This window comes from Mauremys reevesii, linkage group 3, assembly GCF_016161935.1.
Source record: "Mauremys reevesii isolate NIE-2019 linkage group 3, ASM1616193v1, whole genome shotgun sequence".
Classification (NCBI taxonomy): Eukaryota; Metazoa; Chordata; order Testudines; family Geoemydidae; genus Mauremys; species Mauremys reevesii.
The window spans coordinates 57,859,024-57,874,987 of NC_052625.1; the positions used below are offsets into that span (position 1 = coordinate 57,859,024).

Sequence of the window (15,964 nt, forward strand, 5' to 3'; positions counted from 1 at the left end):
GGCTTTGTAATGTTTCCTGAAGATGGTCAGGCTCTGGATTAAGAAAGTCATCAAGAAAACTGGATACTTTATTCTTAAGGCCCTGGTCCAAACTTCCATTGACGTCAATGGGTTTGGAACAGACCTTAAGCCTAGAAAGAATAGTCAGGTGGATAGAGCACTGGAGCTCAAGAGACCTGGATTCACTTCCAGATTTTGTCACAGACTTCTTGTGTGAGCATGGGCAAGTCAATTAATCTATCCTGTGCCTCAGTTCCCCATCTGTAAAATGGGGATAATGCCTCCCTATCTCATAAGGGTGGTATGAGGATAATTTTTGTTAATTGTGAGGTGCTCCTGAAAAAAGCCATATTTGTAGATAGCTCTTCTGCACTATATATCTTGATCCCTTCTATGTCAAATCCCAAACAGCTGTTGTGATAATAAATAATTGTTGCTCTATTTCACTGAGGGAATCTCACAGCTTTACAAATGTTAATGAATTTAGCCTCACCACAGTAGTAGTATTATCCTCCCCCCCTCACCCCCAGGAAACTCCACCAGTAATAGCAAGAGTGGAATGGCTGGCATAAACCACCTAGTGGTGTTTTGACCATCCTGTCTAGACCAGCTCTGGCTTACATGGCAGAGTGGTTAAAATGCTAGCGGTCAGTCTGAGCTAACACTTCCTCTGTTGCTATCACCAGTGCAGCTGCATATGTTGTAATGAATTGATGGGAATGTTGAAAAGTAATGCCACTGCAGACGCAGCTAGAAGGGTGAATTGGCTTGCCCAAAGTCATGGTTACAGATATTTCAAAAAAATGTTTTAAATCTTTCATTTTTAATGACAGTAGAATCTTACTAATGGAATTTACTGGATTTTGTGAATTAGCATATAAGTAAAGACCACCAATAGAGAAACCAAGGACACGTGCATCAAATGCGTTTGTCCAGTTAGTTTTGATTATATATAATGCTTTAGAGTACATTAGCAAATGTTGCATATATAATTTGCAGAACTAATGAGGTCTTAATAATATGAGGCCTCACAACAGTGCTGGCTCTGGTGGTGAAGCTGCAGAGAAATGGGGAGGTATTGCAATTTCATCTGTGCGAATTATGAAGTGTGACGATTAGCAAGATTCTACTGTACAAATCTGTGCACATAGGGCCAAATCCCCATCTGGTGAAAATAATTACTGTGGAGCTATGCTGATTTATGCCTGAGGGTGATAATGTATGGTGAATAATGTATACAGCTGAATCCTGGTTATATCAATCTCAGTTATCTCAAACTCTCTCTTATCTGAAACTGAGCCATGATTGCTTGTGTATTAATTACAGTGAAAATTCCTCAATTATCCAAAATCTCAGTTATCCAGAATTATTCTCACTCAGGCCCCAGTAACTGAGTACTGTATATTCTTATTTAGTAAATGACAGTAGAGTAGCAGAGGGGTAAATTGCAATGGTCTAGTTATTAATGGATCACACATTATTCATGGTCCAGAGGACAGTGCACTAAACTTGGGTTCTGTTCCTCATTCTGCTATTTACTTGCAGTGTGACTTTGAACAAATTACTTTGCCTCCCTGTGACTCAGTAAAAGAGAGGTAATATTCCTCATTGTGAGACTGAGGACTACAGAAGAAAATCACTGCATAAATGCTAAGTATTGTTATGACGTGCTAGATTATGAGGAGCCTTGTGAATGACTATCCTTTTTCCCTTAAAAACAGATTCTGCAGATTCTCCTCTTGGTCCCAGTCCAAGGAGGAGCAAGTGAAAAGAACAGTGAGACTGTCATATATTCAAAGTGTATTTTACATGTGTCCTTATTCTAGATCAGTGGTTGTTCACCACATGTGGTGCCAGTGGACCGCAGGGACCCACTCAGACCCAGTGCAACGATGCCTATAGGAACTCCAATCTCAGTGTTATAGTGGGGGCTGAAGGAATTCTTCAAGGTGTGCAGATCTGGAGAGTGCCAGCAACCAATACTTACAGGTGAGGCCCTGTCATTTTCTTGACAAGTTACTGACAAGATTGAAATTTCCCCCCATCTCCAAATATGTTCTGAGCACATCAAATGACTGTTCTCAGAATATTAGAACTTGGCCAAATGTAGATGGATTTTCATGGGGACAGCAAAAGGCACATCTCTGACCCAAAGTCTACTTCCCTGCCAAATTTCAAGTTCGTGATCCAAAGAATGGAGACACAAGAGTGCCTCAAATAAGTGGTTGGAGAAAAAATAATAATATTGGCAAAATTGTCTGTTTTCCCTACTTTGTTGTGAGGAATAGCTAAACTGTTTTTCTGAAACTTAAAAACAGCCTGAGGCAGAGACCAAGCATGGGAAATTTCAGCACAAATTATTACAGTCTGGCAAAGTTATAAGCAACTGACAACAGGGGCTTTATATGGGAAGTGATGAGCAACCTTAGCTATATGCATCACTATCAGTCCTACCTCTAATTTAAAAGAATAATTGAGATGTGCACATACCAAAACTGAATAAACTCTCCAGGGCAGGAAACATATGTATTTTTTTTTTATCTGCTAAGTGTCTATCCACCTCTGAGCCCTGTAAAAACAATGATAATAAAAAAGAAAATGAGAGAGCAAGATTGACAGCTCAAGCAGTTGCACATACATGTGCTCTAACCACATAGGCAAACTCTGCCATTGCCAGCTAAATGACATTAATTTCACACTGATTTCTGCAGCACTTGCTGAATTAACGGAACTGCTCCATTAGTTCATTGAGCCGAGCAGACCTATAAACCCTGGATTAGGTCTGACATCCCATCCACTTGAGATCAGTAATGTGTGTGCAGAGATCAGCAGCCCATAACTACCCTCCACCAAACCCGAATTGCTGCTCAATAACCCAAAGCACATGCACATCCCACTAATTTCAGTGGAATGATGGCAGCACAACAGGTACATCAATACACTAACTGGTCAAATTTGGCCCTGAATTGTTTGATTGCTAGAAACAAGATTTTATGAAATGTACAATTTAAGAAATGTTTCCACACTTGTTTAACAAATAATAATTCCCCTGCAGTGTGTGCAATGGCAGGTTTGTGCTAGTGGGTGAGACCTAAAAGTGGCATTGAGTAGAAACAAAAGTGACAAGATTGAAATTTTCCCCCATCTCCAAATATGTCCTGAGCACATCAAATGACTGTTATCAGAATATTAGAACTTGTTTCCTAAGTTTCCTTCTTTCATTGTGAGAGCTGAAAGAAGTGCAAACTGGTAAATAAACATATACATAGTGTAGGGCCAGAAATATTTTTTTTTCATTTTAATAATCTACGCTGAAGCTTATAAGATAATGAAAAAAATGTAAACTTAAATGACTTACTGCCAGACACTTTTAATAACTGGGTCCCTTTCTTTTTCTTCTGTGAATTTTTATTGATGTGAGTATTTGCTACCCTGAACTAATTGTGCTTGTTAGCATGACCTTTCCAGGCTTATGCAACAGGCAATTCTGCTACAGAAGTGGTAAAATTAGCAGTTTAAATTTAACAGGCCTGTTTAATTGGCTACACTCTAGTCAACAAATAGAGATAGTCAGACATGGTTCAAAATAATTTAATCAGGCTACTACTGGGAAAAAATAGTTGTTGTTCCTTGATAAAAGAGCACAGTCAAAATTGAGCCTACTATAACTAAACAATAACATTGGGCCATATCGTGCTATCAATTATTTTTTTAAGCAGAACTCTTCATTCAAATCAATTATTCTGCAGTGGATTGTTAAGCAGAACTCCCCTCTGAAGACAATGGTAGAGTTCTGCTTAACACTCATTGACACATTCTGATGTAAACTGGACACTAGTTAGTTTAGACTTGAAATTAGACGAAGGTTTCTAACCATTAGAGGAGTGAAGTTCTGGAACAGCCTTCCAAGGGGAGCAGTGGGGGCAAAAGACATATCTAGCTTTAAGGCTAAGCTTGATAAGTTTATCGAGGGGATGGTATGATGGGATAGCCTAATTTTGGCAATTTATTTGGCAATTGATCTTTGATTATCAGGAGGTAAGTATGCCCGGTGGTCTGTGATGGGATGTTAGATGGGATGGGATCTGAGTTACTACAGAGAATTCTTTCCTGGGTGCTGGCTGGTGAGTTTTGCCCACATGCTCAGGGTTTAACTGATTGCCATATTTGGGGTCGGGAAGGAATTTTCCTCCAGGGCAGATTGGCAGAGGCCCTGGAGGTTTTTTGCCTTCCTCTGCAGCATGGGGCATGGGTCACTTGCTGGAGGATTCTCTGCAGCTTGAGGTCTTCAAACCACAATTTGAGGACTTCAGTAACTCAGGCATAGTTAGGGGTTTGTTACAGGAGTGAGTGGGTGAAATTCTGTGGCCTGCATTGTGCAGGAAGTCAGACTAGATGATCATAATGGTCCCTTCTGACCTTAAAGTCTATGAGTCTATGATCTTTTATTATTTTTAAACTTTTTTGTTTTTATTTAAAAGGATTTACGGTATTGGGGATGCATCTCAATCCTCAATATCAGGACACCAACAAAATAACAGACAGCAGCCTTGTGAAATTGACTAGGCCAGGCACAAAATCTGCTTGCGCACCTATTACCATGAGGATTGATGATAATGAAAAAAAAAAAACTAATGATGTTTTACTCACCCATCAAAAAAAAATGACTTGCCCGGGGTGTGTGGGTGAGTAGAATTTTTCAAGGCTGGCATACAGTGAATATGCATATAAAATATAACCCCAAAGAGGTGAAGCAATAAATTAAACACATAAAACCGACATTTCTTTAATACCACACAGCCCAGGGAAGATCCAAAATTCTGCAGCAACTACAGGCTGATTTTGCCGCATAATACAGATTGCAAGTAGCAGTAAGATTACAACTCTTCAGGGTAGGTACCTGGCTTCTTCCATGTCTGTAAAAACCCAGCACACTTTCAGGGTGTGTGTAAGTAATTAATGGCTAACAAACTAACTTGGTTCCCGATCTACAACTGGAGTCAGGTGCTGTTCCGCACCCCTTAAAGATGCAGAACAGAACTTGCAGCCAATTGGAGTGTGTGTGTGTGTGTGTGTGGGGAGGCTATGGTGGGTTCAAACCATCTTTGTGCCCTTCTGATCCTGGACTTCTGCAGGAGCTGGAGAGGCCCCCAGCATAACCTAGACAGCCCTGGGGACATGTCAAGTTACAACAGCTTCCCAGGGCTGCCCAGAATAGCACTGCATGCCGCATCCCTGCCTCTGATATATCCCTCCCGCTCCTAACCCCCAGCATACCTGCTGTTCAAGGAGGGTCTGTAGAAGTCAGCCTTACAGCTGTCTGCACATGGCCTGCACCAACGGAGAAAGGACCCTCTGCTGGATATGGGGCTTTTACAGCCACTTTCTGTCACTCCAGCCCTTTCATCCAGTGTGAAGGAGCAGGAGCAAGGAGGAGGCCCTCAGTCCTGATATTGATCTATCTAATACATATTAAAAATCTGCTGGGCACTTTGGACACAAGTTAAAATATATTTTTGTGACATTCTGTTCTCAAGACACCCAGACCTAAACCACTGTGTTTCCTCTCAGCACCAGCAAGAGTGAACTTTGCTGGAGTCAGCTCCCTGCCACATCAGTCTGTCTGCTTCACCAGTCAATTCCTCAATACTCTGCCAGTCTAAACCTTGATTTGTAGGTAACAGTCACTGAACTCCAGTTCCTGTGTTCCCCACAGATGTCTCCCTGCCGTGTCCAATCCCTCTCACTGAACGCTTACAGAAATTATTAAGTTTGCTGCCTACAAAGAGACAATGTATACACCTGTCTGCTAAGCTAGCTGAAAACTCGAACTCAGTTCATTATAGCAACACTAAGATAACTTAATAATAAAACTAGAATAAGTTTATTAACAAAGAACAGAGATTTAAGTGATATTAAGCAAGAGAAAAAGAGTTTACAAACAAAGCACACTTTCTAGTAACAAACTTAATTTTAGCAAGTTACAATCTTTTCCTAAGCACTTTTCTCACTTACATCAAATTCCCAGCATGTTTAGCCCTCAGACTAGGGGATCCAACTTTCACAGGCTCAGAGGGTGCTGTTCGTTAAATTCCCTAAATGATAGATAACTAGAATGTCTTTTGCTCTCCTTATATTGCCCAAAGTCCATTGTCTCTGCCTCAAGAGCTAGGAAGGCATCCTGGGGAGCAGACTCTATCCCCTGGTGTGCTTACTAAGTTGTCTCCTTCCCCGCTCATTGGCTTGATAGCTTTGTTTACCTTATATGTAAACATACTTTTGTTGTCCTCTGCCTGTAACCAAGCCGGCCAGATAAGTACACCCACATTCCTTTGGCAAGGGCAGGTTGGCTGTATGCACTGCCTCCCAAACCACATTTTAAGACCATATTTCCAGCACAGATATAATTCTTTGTACACAACCTGTACTTACATCACTAAATGATTTTCAAGGCCCAGCGTGTCACCAATTGACATATGATACCTTCCAACACATCTTTTGGATACATATAACGATAAGTGTGTTGGGAGTAGTGAGTGTGTCAGGCCTGATGTGAGTTACAGTATAGTGGGCCCTTTGGCACTGAGGCATTCCCAGGGTCACAACTTACCAGAATAAAAACGGTAGCAAAAGGATAGTTCAGCCCCCAGCAAAACTCCCCTCTGACATGAACAGCAGCCCCCAGCAAAGCCCACCCTCACCAAAGTTCTGAATAGACAGCTAAGCCTTGCAGCCTGCCCTGAAGGTCAACAGACCTGGGCTATTTCATTCAGGGCTTTAATGGGCTGTCCATGTGAGCAAGGAGAGCTGGATTTGGCCCCAGTTGGATTTTACACTGCAAAGACCAGCAGCATCAAGCAAAAGAAGACATTAGGTATTTTATTGTCAGATTTCATTCTGGAGCTTACTATGAAATCTTCCATCCCTTCATACCCGGGGCTATGAAGTCGATGAGGAAAAAATAAGACCCACTCCCATCCGCCATGCACGTTCACCCATTTTTAGAACCACACCCTAAAAGATCCTTTCAGTCAGGTTCACTGTATTTTCCACTCTGTCATTTTAACTGGCGCTTGGCACTTCCAAGTCCCATGTGGGACAGGAATCCTATGAGAGAGGCTATTCTTGATCATGTAGTGGTCCAGCCTTGACATCCTGATCATTTTCGCTCTCCCCAAATCATCTCCATTACTTTCTCCACGCTGCTGCTTGTGTGTGGAATGGCATCTCCATCCCCAGTTTGCTGAGCCACTGTCCTCTCCTTTCATGCAGATCCTCCTAAAGACTCACATCTTCCTCAATGTGCACAAGTCATGATATAATAAAAGCCAAAAGGAAGGAAGTCGGGAAGGAAATGCCAATTATTCCCTCCTCTGGATTTTCTGGGCTGCTGTCTGTCTCTTTTAGGCCTCAAACCTGCAAGCCAACACCCACCCCCTCGTGCACCAGTAGTCTCTGTATTGGTGCAGGGATTCATACTATAAAGACTAAACATTCTGTTTGTTTAAATAGCAATTGGCTCCTTTGATGAATGGGGAGCAGCCGTGGTGATGCATCTGCTGCTCACATTCGCCTGCAGCTTCTGAATGAGCCACTAATGGGGTCTCTCGCACGTCCTGACTTTATTTCTTGTATGCAAAATCTATTCAGATGTAGAAAAATATGGCTCCTAATTGCAGCTGATTAGCCCTGCCAGTCTGCCTTGCTTCATGGTGCACCTCATTAGCCATTACAATGTCCTGCTGCAAATCAGCTCAGTAATCTCCTGGTCTGTGCAGCATCTGTTCAGAGGACCCTAGGCAGTGTCCCTCACTTTCTCTCCTGGCTTGGGTACAGCCTTATTGAGGAATGATTGGTTTGGTTAAAAACGTGGCACCAACATAATTATTTCACATTCCAAGGATCTCATCTGCTTTCTGAGGCACTTGGCACACCACAGTTGCTTCAGCATCATGCTCGCTTCGTGCTGGCTGCCTCGGAGCAGAATCTCAAAGCCTCATTTTTTCACACTAGTAACTAGCATGTGAAGCTTGGCTGAACGAGCTGCTTGAAGTCCTTTGGGGAAACCATCCTAGTGCAGAGCCAGGGCCGTCCTTAGGCATAGGCAGAATACACAGCTGCATAGGACACCATGAAATTTGGGGCACCAAATTGCCTCAAATTTCATGGTGCCCTACGCAGCTGCATGTTTTGTATGCGGCAGTGCCAGTGGCCAGCCCATCCCCCAGCTGGCCCCCCTGTGCTTTCCTGGGGGCGGGGGGCAGGAACACTCCCTCCTCCCCGACCCGCTTCTTCCCGCCCCTTCTCCCAAGCCCCCTCCCCCAGCGACGGACACAGCCCTGGGGATTAGTAGGGTGAGGGGGGGGCCTGCACTGGCAGCAGGGGTCAGGCTTACCCTTGCACTCACTGGCAATGGCAGGAACCAGAGCAACCCAGGCCACTCCATTCCACTGGCTCCCTGCTGTGTCGCTTTGCTTCCCGCCACCGGTGAGTACAGGGGGGACCCCTTTCCCCAAGCCCCCTTCCCCGAGCGACACAGCTGGGGCGGGGAGAGCGGAGCGAGCTGGGGCTGGGTCGTTCTGCTTTCTGCTGCCGGTGCCAGGCCCCCTGCTAATCCCCCTGCCCATTCTGGGCCTGCGCACTCCCCCTCCCCCGCCCCCAAAGCGGCCTCCCACAACTCCTGCCTCCGCAGTTGCGCAGGCCTTGAGCACAGCCCAGACCCTCCGCAGGGCAGGGGAGGGGGAGAGCAGGTGCTCAGGCTGTGTAGGGCACCATAATTGGTAGGGACGGGGCTGTGCAGAGCAGTCCTGTGCCATGTACGGTGCTGTTTGTACTCCATTTACATGTGGTGCCATGTCAGGCAAAGTTCAGAGCCCAAATTGAAGGAAAGGGGATTAAAGGAAAGCCGGTTCTCCTTCTTAAATAAAGTAATTAGATTAGTTTCATTAGCGGAAGATACAGCTAGTGGTTAGAGTAGGGAATGAGCTCCTTGGGTTGCGTTCCTGACTCTGCTTGAGGATCATCCGTCACTCTGGACCAAGTGACTTACCCTCGCTGGGCCAAATTCCACCCTGATGTAAGTGGTTGTAATGCCACTGAAGTCAGTGGAGACTCACCTGCGTACACTGGGTTGAAATTTGGTTCTCTGTGTCCCAATCTCCCCACTGCTAAAATGAGGATTGTAATTCATACCTGTCTCACAGTGGGAGTTGCCTGGCTTAGTTCAGTGTTTCTGAAGTACTTTGAGGTCCTTGGATAAATGGTTATAGAGGAGCACATTTATTTTTATTATTTTGCATAAAAGAGGGAGGATTTGAGGGATATAATTGTAACATGACATTTTTGGGTGGGTTGTCTGCAGTGGGGATTCTATCTGGAACATCTGGTTTTCAAAATGTGAGGCTTTACTGATTGAGTTAAAAGCCGAAGGCTGTAGGAGGCTCATCCCTAGGACTGGGTGGGAAATAGGTTTCCTCTCATGGGAAAATTCAATATTTTTCCCATTTTGAATTGGGACAAAAAGCCAAAATCTCAAAAAAAAATTGCCATCTGATCATCCAAAAAAATCCCAAACCCTGGTTTGAGTCCATCAAAACATTTTGTTTTAATCATTTTGAAACATTTCATTTCAGTTTTGATCCTTTTTTGTTTAAAAAAAATATTTTTACATAAACTAATTTTAATTTCTTAATGAAAAGCCTTTTCTTACAGTCAAAAAAGGAACATTCCATTGTGGAAATGCCAGTCAGGATGTCTTGATGATTTTGAAACTTTTTTTGAAAAACATTTCAAAACAGGAAATTCTTTGACACCAATCCTTTCCCATGAAAAGCTTCACTTTCAATGAATGGCCAAAAATATCACCCTTTATATGTGGAGCAGACACCACTCGAGTGGGACAGAGCACCACCTTGAGAAGGTGCGTGTTACACACTAAATATAAAGGTCAGGACTTTGCCTGCCCTGTTTGTCAAAGTACACTTGAACTTGCTCCAGCCAGAGTTTCGCTCTATGCTCCTTCAGTCCCTTCACACAGTCTTGCCACTGTTGGTGTGAGAGAGCCTTCTCCCCTGCAGCCCCTGTCATCTGGAACAGTTTCCTTGTCTGCTTCCTCGAGTCTCCTCCTGTTGAATCTCATATTTATTGACCCTCATCATGTTCTCTCTCCCTGTGTTCAACTCTAAAGCCAGCAAGGAGTATGCAGTCCAGAGGAGAGGAACCTCTCTACACAACAAAGTTGTGTTTACAAGCCCTTGCTCGGCATCAACTGTTCTTACTCTAGAGTAGAAGTGAGAGACGCTTGCACTGCTGTTGCCCTGGCTGTGCTTGTTCTGTGGATAAGCAGAGGACATCAATCTTCAGAGTACACAATCCTGCTTTTCCAAGGAGGTTTTGGATCTTGATTTACTTAGACTGTAAGCTCTTTGGAGCAGACTCCTTCTTTTTATGATGTGTTCATATAGTGCCTACCACAATGGAGCCCTGATTCCCTGATTGAGGCACCTAAGTGCTACAGCAGTACAATTAAATAATAATAATTGGCTGATGTTCTTTGCAAGTGTAATCACAGAATCTGCTACTGACAGGGGAAAGGATCAATTCTGTCCCATCTGTAGTTCCTGTGATTCTTCTTAGAAGCTGCTCATCATATATTTCTTGTACACGGTAGGTTGCAGGGCTGCTACTAGCAGGTCAGGCTTCAGTACCCAATATGGACTGGCCACAGAGCTTTCCTAGGGTTGCCAGGCATCCAGTTTTTTACCAGAACGCCCAGTCGAAAAGGGACCCTGGCAGCTCCAGTCAGCATCGCTGACCAGGCCATTAAAAGTCTGGTCAGCGGCGCAGTGGAGGCCCGGAGCTACAGCAGGCTTCGTGCCTGCCCTAGCTCCGTGTGGCTCCTGGAAGTGGCCGCCAGGTCCCTGCAGCCTCTAGACACATGAGCAGCCAGGGAGGCTCCACGTGTTGCCCCTGCTCTGAGGCCAGCTCTGCAGCTCCCATTAGCCAAGCACTGCGACCAATGGGAGCTGTGGGGGCAGTGCCTGTGGGTACAAGGGCAACGTGTGGAGCTTCCCTGGCTGCCCATGCGTCTAGGGGCGGCAGGGACCTGGCGGCCATTTCCTGAGACCGCAGTAAGCACTGCCTGGACCCTGCACCCCAAACCCTCTCCAGCACCCGAACCCCCTGCCCCAGCCCAGAGTCCCCTCCCACACCCAAACTCCCTCCTGGAACCTGCACCCCCCAACACCCTGCCTCACCCCCTCACGCACTCCAAACCCCTCATCCCCGACCCACCCCAGATCCCACCCCACCTCCCAGAGCCCCCTCCTGCACCCCAAACCCTCATCCCCATCCCAGAGCCTGCACCCCTAGATCAAAACCTCACCCCTCCACACACCCCAACCCCCTGCCCAAGCCCGGAGCCCTCTCCCAAATCTTGAACCCCTTATTTCTGGCCCCACCTGGAGCCTGCTATCCCAGCCCAGACCTCATACCCCACCCCCAGCCCGGAGCCCTCTCCTGCACCCCCAACCCCAGAGCTCTCACCCTCCTCCCACACCCCAAATCCTGCCCCAGCCCAGTGAGAGTGAGGGTTGGGAAGAATGAGTGACAGAGGGAGGGGGGATGGAGTGAGAGGGCCTCAGAGAAGGGGCGGGGTAGGGGAGAGGCCTCGGGGAAAGGGTGTTCAGTTTTTTGTGATTAGAAAGTTGGCAACCCTAAGCTTTCCTCTGCCATGTAAGTCTGAGGTTAGCTTAAATAAGGTATGGTTTCAGAGTAGCAGCCATGTTAGTCTGTATCCGCAAAAAGAACAGGAGTACTTGTGGCACCTTAGAGACTAACAAATTTATTTCAGCATGAGCTTTCGTGAGCTACAGCTCACTTTTTCGGATGCATGCTGAAATAAATTTGTTAGTCTCTAAGGTGCCACAAGTACTCCTGTTCTTTTTAGATAAGGTATGTTACACACAGCATCACCTAGTGGCTTAACAGTAGAATACAGTTTAGCATTCCCTTACATCTCCCCCTTTAAGTTCTACATTCCTACTATTTACCAAATTTACACTGTCTTTGAAGTTCAGAACGGATCATTCTGTTAAGTGTCTCTGAATCACGCTAGTTTTGTAATTATGTGACTCTAGCTGTCCATTAGTTGAAATGACTGGCTATAGTTGGTCTGGAATCCTTGAGTCATTATCTTGTTCTGCATCTGCCATCTATAGAGTTTGCTCCGTTGATTGTTTTTTCTGATGAACAAATTGTAGATGTCAGTGGTTCCTGTTGAACTATTCACTGTTGGTCTCAATCACATATGACCAGGGCACTGAATTCTTTTCTTTATGACAGCTGGAGTTGTCCATCCTTTTTCTAAATCCAATTGATACGAGCACGGTCACCAAGTTCTAGACCTGGCAGTTCTCTGACTGAGTGTCTGTCATCTGATGTAAAATTGTCACTTTTAAAATCAATAGTCTTTACTGGACTATTCAGTTTCACTCTCCAGGAAGGCTCTATGTTATCACAAGGGATAGATCCCAGAAACAATGGCTTTTGATTGTAATATGAGTCAATTCCCTGACTGCTTTGATGCAGCAAATAACTGCAAAATGTCCATAATTTTGTGCATTTATTACAGCTTATGCCTTTGGCTGGACATGCATCATCTGTTGAGATGTGATTTTTTTCCACATCTTGTGCATTTAAGCTGTCACACTTTGGTGTTTGGCTGGAATTTGTGCCTCTTACCTGGCAGTTCTCTCTTTGCCTCAGCGGTCTTGTTGTAAAGCCTTGTAGCACTCATGCTGCATCTGTTAACTGCTTCTAAGCTTGTTTCTTGTTTTTCAAGTTTGGCAAGTTGCTCTTGGTTTTGCTGTCTCACTGCTCAGGGCTTGGCTACACTTACAAGTTGCAGCACTGGTGGAGGCTTTCCAGCGCTGCAATTACACCCCGTCCACACTTGCAGGGCACAACCAGCACTGCAACTCCCTGGTTGCAGCGCTGGCTGAAAACCCGTCAGGGTTGGGGTATAAGGAGTGCAGCGCTGGTGATCCAGCGCTGCTCAGCAGGTGTGGACACTCACCAGCGCTTTAATTGGCCTCCAGGGAATAAGGAGTTATCCCAGAATTCCTGTTCAGCCACTCTGCTCATCAGTTTGCACTCTACTGCTCTTGCCTCAGGTGACCCGCCCTTTAAATGCCCCGGGAATTTTAAAAATCTCCTTCCTGTTTGCTGCAGCCAGGTGTGGAGTGCAATCAGTTAATCTTTACAGGTGACCATGCCTCCACGCGGCAAACGAGCCCCAGCATGGAGCACTGGCGAATTGCAGGACCTCATTAGTGTTTGGGGGGAGGAAGCTGTGCAGTCCCAGCTGCGCTCCAGCCATAGGAATTACGATATCTTTGAGCAGGTATCAAGGTCCATGCTGGATAGGGGCCATGATCGGGACGCACTACAATGCAGGGTGAAAGTTAAAGAGCTGTGGAGTGCCTATTACAAAGCCCGCGAGGGTAATCGCCGATCCGGAGCTGCCCCCACGACCTGCCGTTTTTACAGGGAGATGGACGCGATACTTGGGGGTGACCCCACTGCCAATCCCAGGACCACGATGGACACTTCTGAGCCGGGTGGGGGACAGGAGGAGGAGGAGGAGGTGGCGGAGGCGGAGGCGGGGGGGGAGGAAAACGCGAGTGAAGCTACTGGGATGGGGGAAGACAGAGTCCCTGGAGGCATGCAGCCAGGAGCTCTTCTCAAGCCAGGAGAAAAGTACCCAATCGCAGCAGCCAGCAGTTGCAGAAGGACAAGCAGAGCAGCGGGTTACCGGTAAGCGGCTTTTATTTTCTGGGTGGAAATGTTTCTGGAGAGGAAGGGGGGTTAAGGCTGCATGCATGCCAGCCTAGATGTGGAATAGCCCATTGATGTGGTCTATCACGTCGCGGTAATCGTCTGCAGTAATCTCAGCAAAAGTTTCAGCCAGAGCGTGGGCAATATGCCTGCGCAGGTTTATAGGGAGAGCCACTGTTGTCCTTGTCCCAGTCAGGCTAACGCGTCCGCGCCACTGTGCCGCGAGGGGTGGGGGGACCATTGCTGAACACAGGCAACCCGCATAGGGTCCAGGGCGGAATCCACATTGCTGTAGAAGAGCCTCCCGCTGTTCCCTAGTGACTCGCAGCAAGGAGATATCTTCCAGGATTAACTCCTGTGAAAAATGTTGGGAGACTCTTTAGTGAAGCTAGTGATAGAGATAGGGAGATAGTGAAGATCACCCCTGCAGCTGCATCTTCACTCAAACCCTCTATCACTGAAGCTTACCCAAAGCAACCAGCACCCCTCTATCACTCAAGCCCCACTTCTCCCTCTATAAGCACCCCTCACTCACCATTTCGTGGCTTCTGCTGTGTTATGTGTGTGGTAAAAGAATGCTAAAGTGAGGGCTAAGAACTCCTTCAGTGTGTGGGAATTTCAGTCTGGAGATAATGAACACAATGCTTCCCTGTTAAATGTTGTCAATTCTGCCTTTCTAGTGACCTTGACTGCTGGACTGACCAGATGTACCACAGCACAGAAGCTGCAGAATTTGAGAAAAAATCCCCAAAAGAGCAAGGAAGACATGCTGAGAACTGTTATTGCTCACTCTGCTAGAGAGAGTAAAACCTTGCAGGAGTGGAGAGAAAAGGAAAGCATGATCCGCCAGAGACATTGGCGTAGAAACGCTGTGGCAAAGAGGAAAAGCACAAACCAACTGCTAGACATCCTGTCGCGCCAAGCGGACTCTCTCCAGGCTATCGTAGCCATGCAGGCAGAGCAGTCCCGTGCTGCCCCACAGCCCTCCCCCGTCCCAAAGCTTTTTGCCTTGTGCCCCAATGTCAGCTCAAACCCCCTTTCCCCAGCATCCAGGTTCTTACCACCACCAGCTGCCTCCAACACCTGTACGTTCACCAACCAGCCCTGATAACTACAACCCTTACCCTCTGCACTCAACCCCCATCACCATGCAGTTTATGCACCCTGAAGTGCACAGCACTCCGGACAGGACGTATGCAAACTTGTGACTGTGCAGTTCACCAACCCACACCCCTGCCCTCTTGTGTTCATGAAATGTTGTGTGTGTCTGTCTGTCTGTCTGTCAAGGAAGTTTTTTTCTTTTCAATAAAACAATTCTTGGCTTTGAAAACAGTCTTTATTATAGCAGATAGTAAAAGATACCTTAGCCCAGTAAAGAAACAGGCACTGCAAATCATTTTAGGGATAATAGAATAACAGTGTAAACAGTGCACTTCACTCCCATGCAAGGCAGCCAACATTACTGTTGGCTTTCAGCCTCAAATTCTTCCCTCAAGGCATCCCTAATCCTTGAAGCCCTGTGCTGGGCCTCTCTATTAGCCCTGCTCTCTGGCTGTGCATATTCAGCCTCCAGGACTTGAACCTCGGTGGTCCATGCCTGACTGAATGTTTCACCCTTCCCTTCACAAATATTATGGAGGGTACAGCAAGCGCATATAACCGCGGGGATGCTGCTTTCCCCCAAGTCTAGCTTCCCATACAAGGACTGCCAGCGGGCTTTTAAATGCCCAAAAGCACACTCCACAGTCATTCGGCACCGGCTCAGCCTGTAGTTGAACCAGTCCTTGCTCCTGTCAAGCTTCCCTGTATAGGGTTTCATGAGCCAAGGCAGTAACGGGTAAGCGGGGTCTCCAAGGATCACAATGGGCATTTCGACGTCCCCTACTGTGATCTTCCTGTCTGGGAAAAAAGTGCCTGCCTGCATCTTCCTGAACAGGCCACTGTTCCGAAAGATGCGTGCATCATGCACCTTTCCAGGCCAGCCTGTGTAAATGTCAATGAAACGCCCACGGTGATCCACAAGCGCCTGGAGAACCATAGAGAAATACCCCTTACGATTAACGTACTCTGATGCCAGGTGGGGGGGGGGGGCAGAATAGGAATATGCGTCCCATCTATCGCCCCTCCA

General features: G+C 46.3%; 1 protein-coding gene across 8 annotated transcripts in view; it reads left to right on the plus strand.

The window, feature by feature from the left end:
* ALK (ALK receptor tyrosine kinase) overlaps window positions 1–15,964 on the plus strand; it is a 574,134-nt gene that overhangs the window by 493,432 nt on the left and 64,738 nt on the right. For all 8 annotated transcript variants that reach the window (XM_039530228.1, XM_039530218.1, XM_039530221.1 and 5 more), the window contains one exon: window positions 1,827–1,989. In XM_039530228.1, coding sequence (XP_039386162.1) covers window positions 1,827–1,989 — 163 coding nt within the window. The remainder of the gene's footprint in view (window positions 1–1,826; window positions 1,990–15,964) is intronic.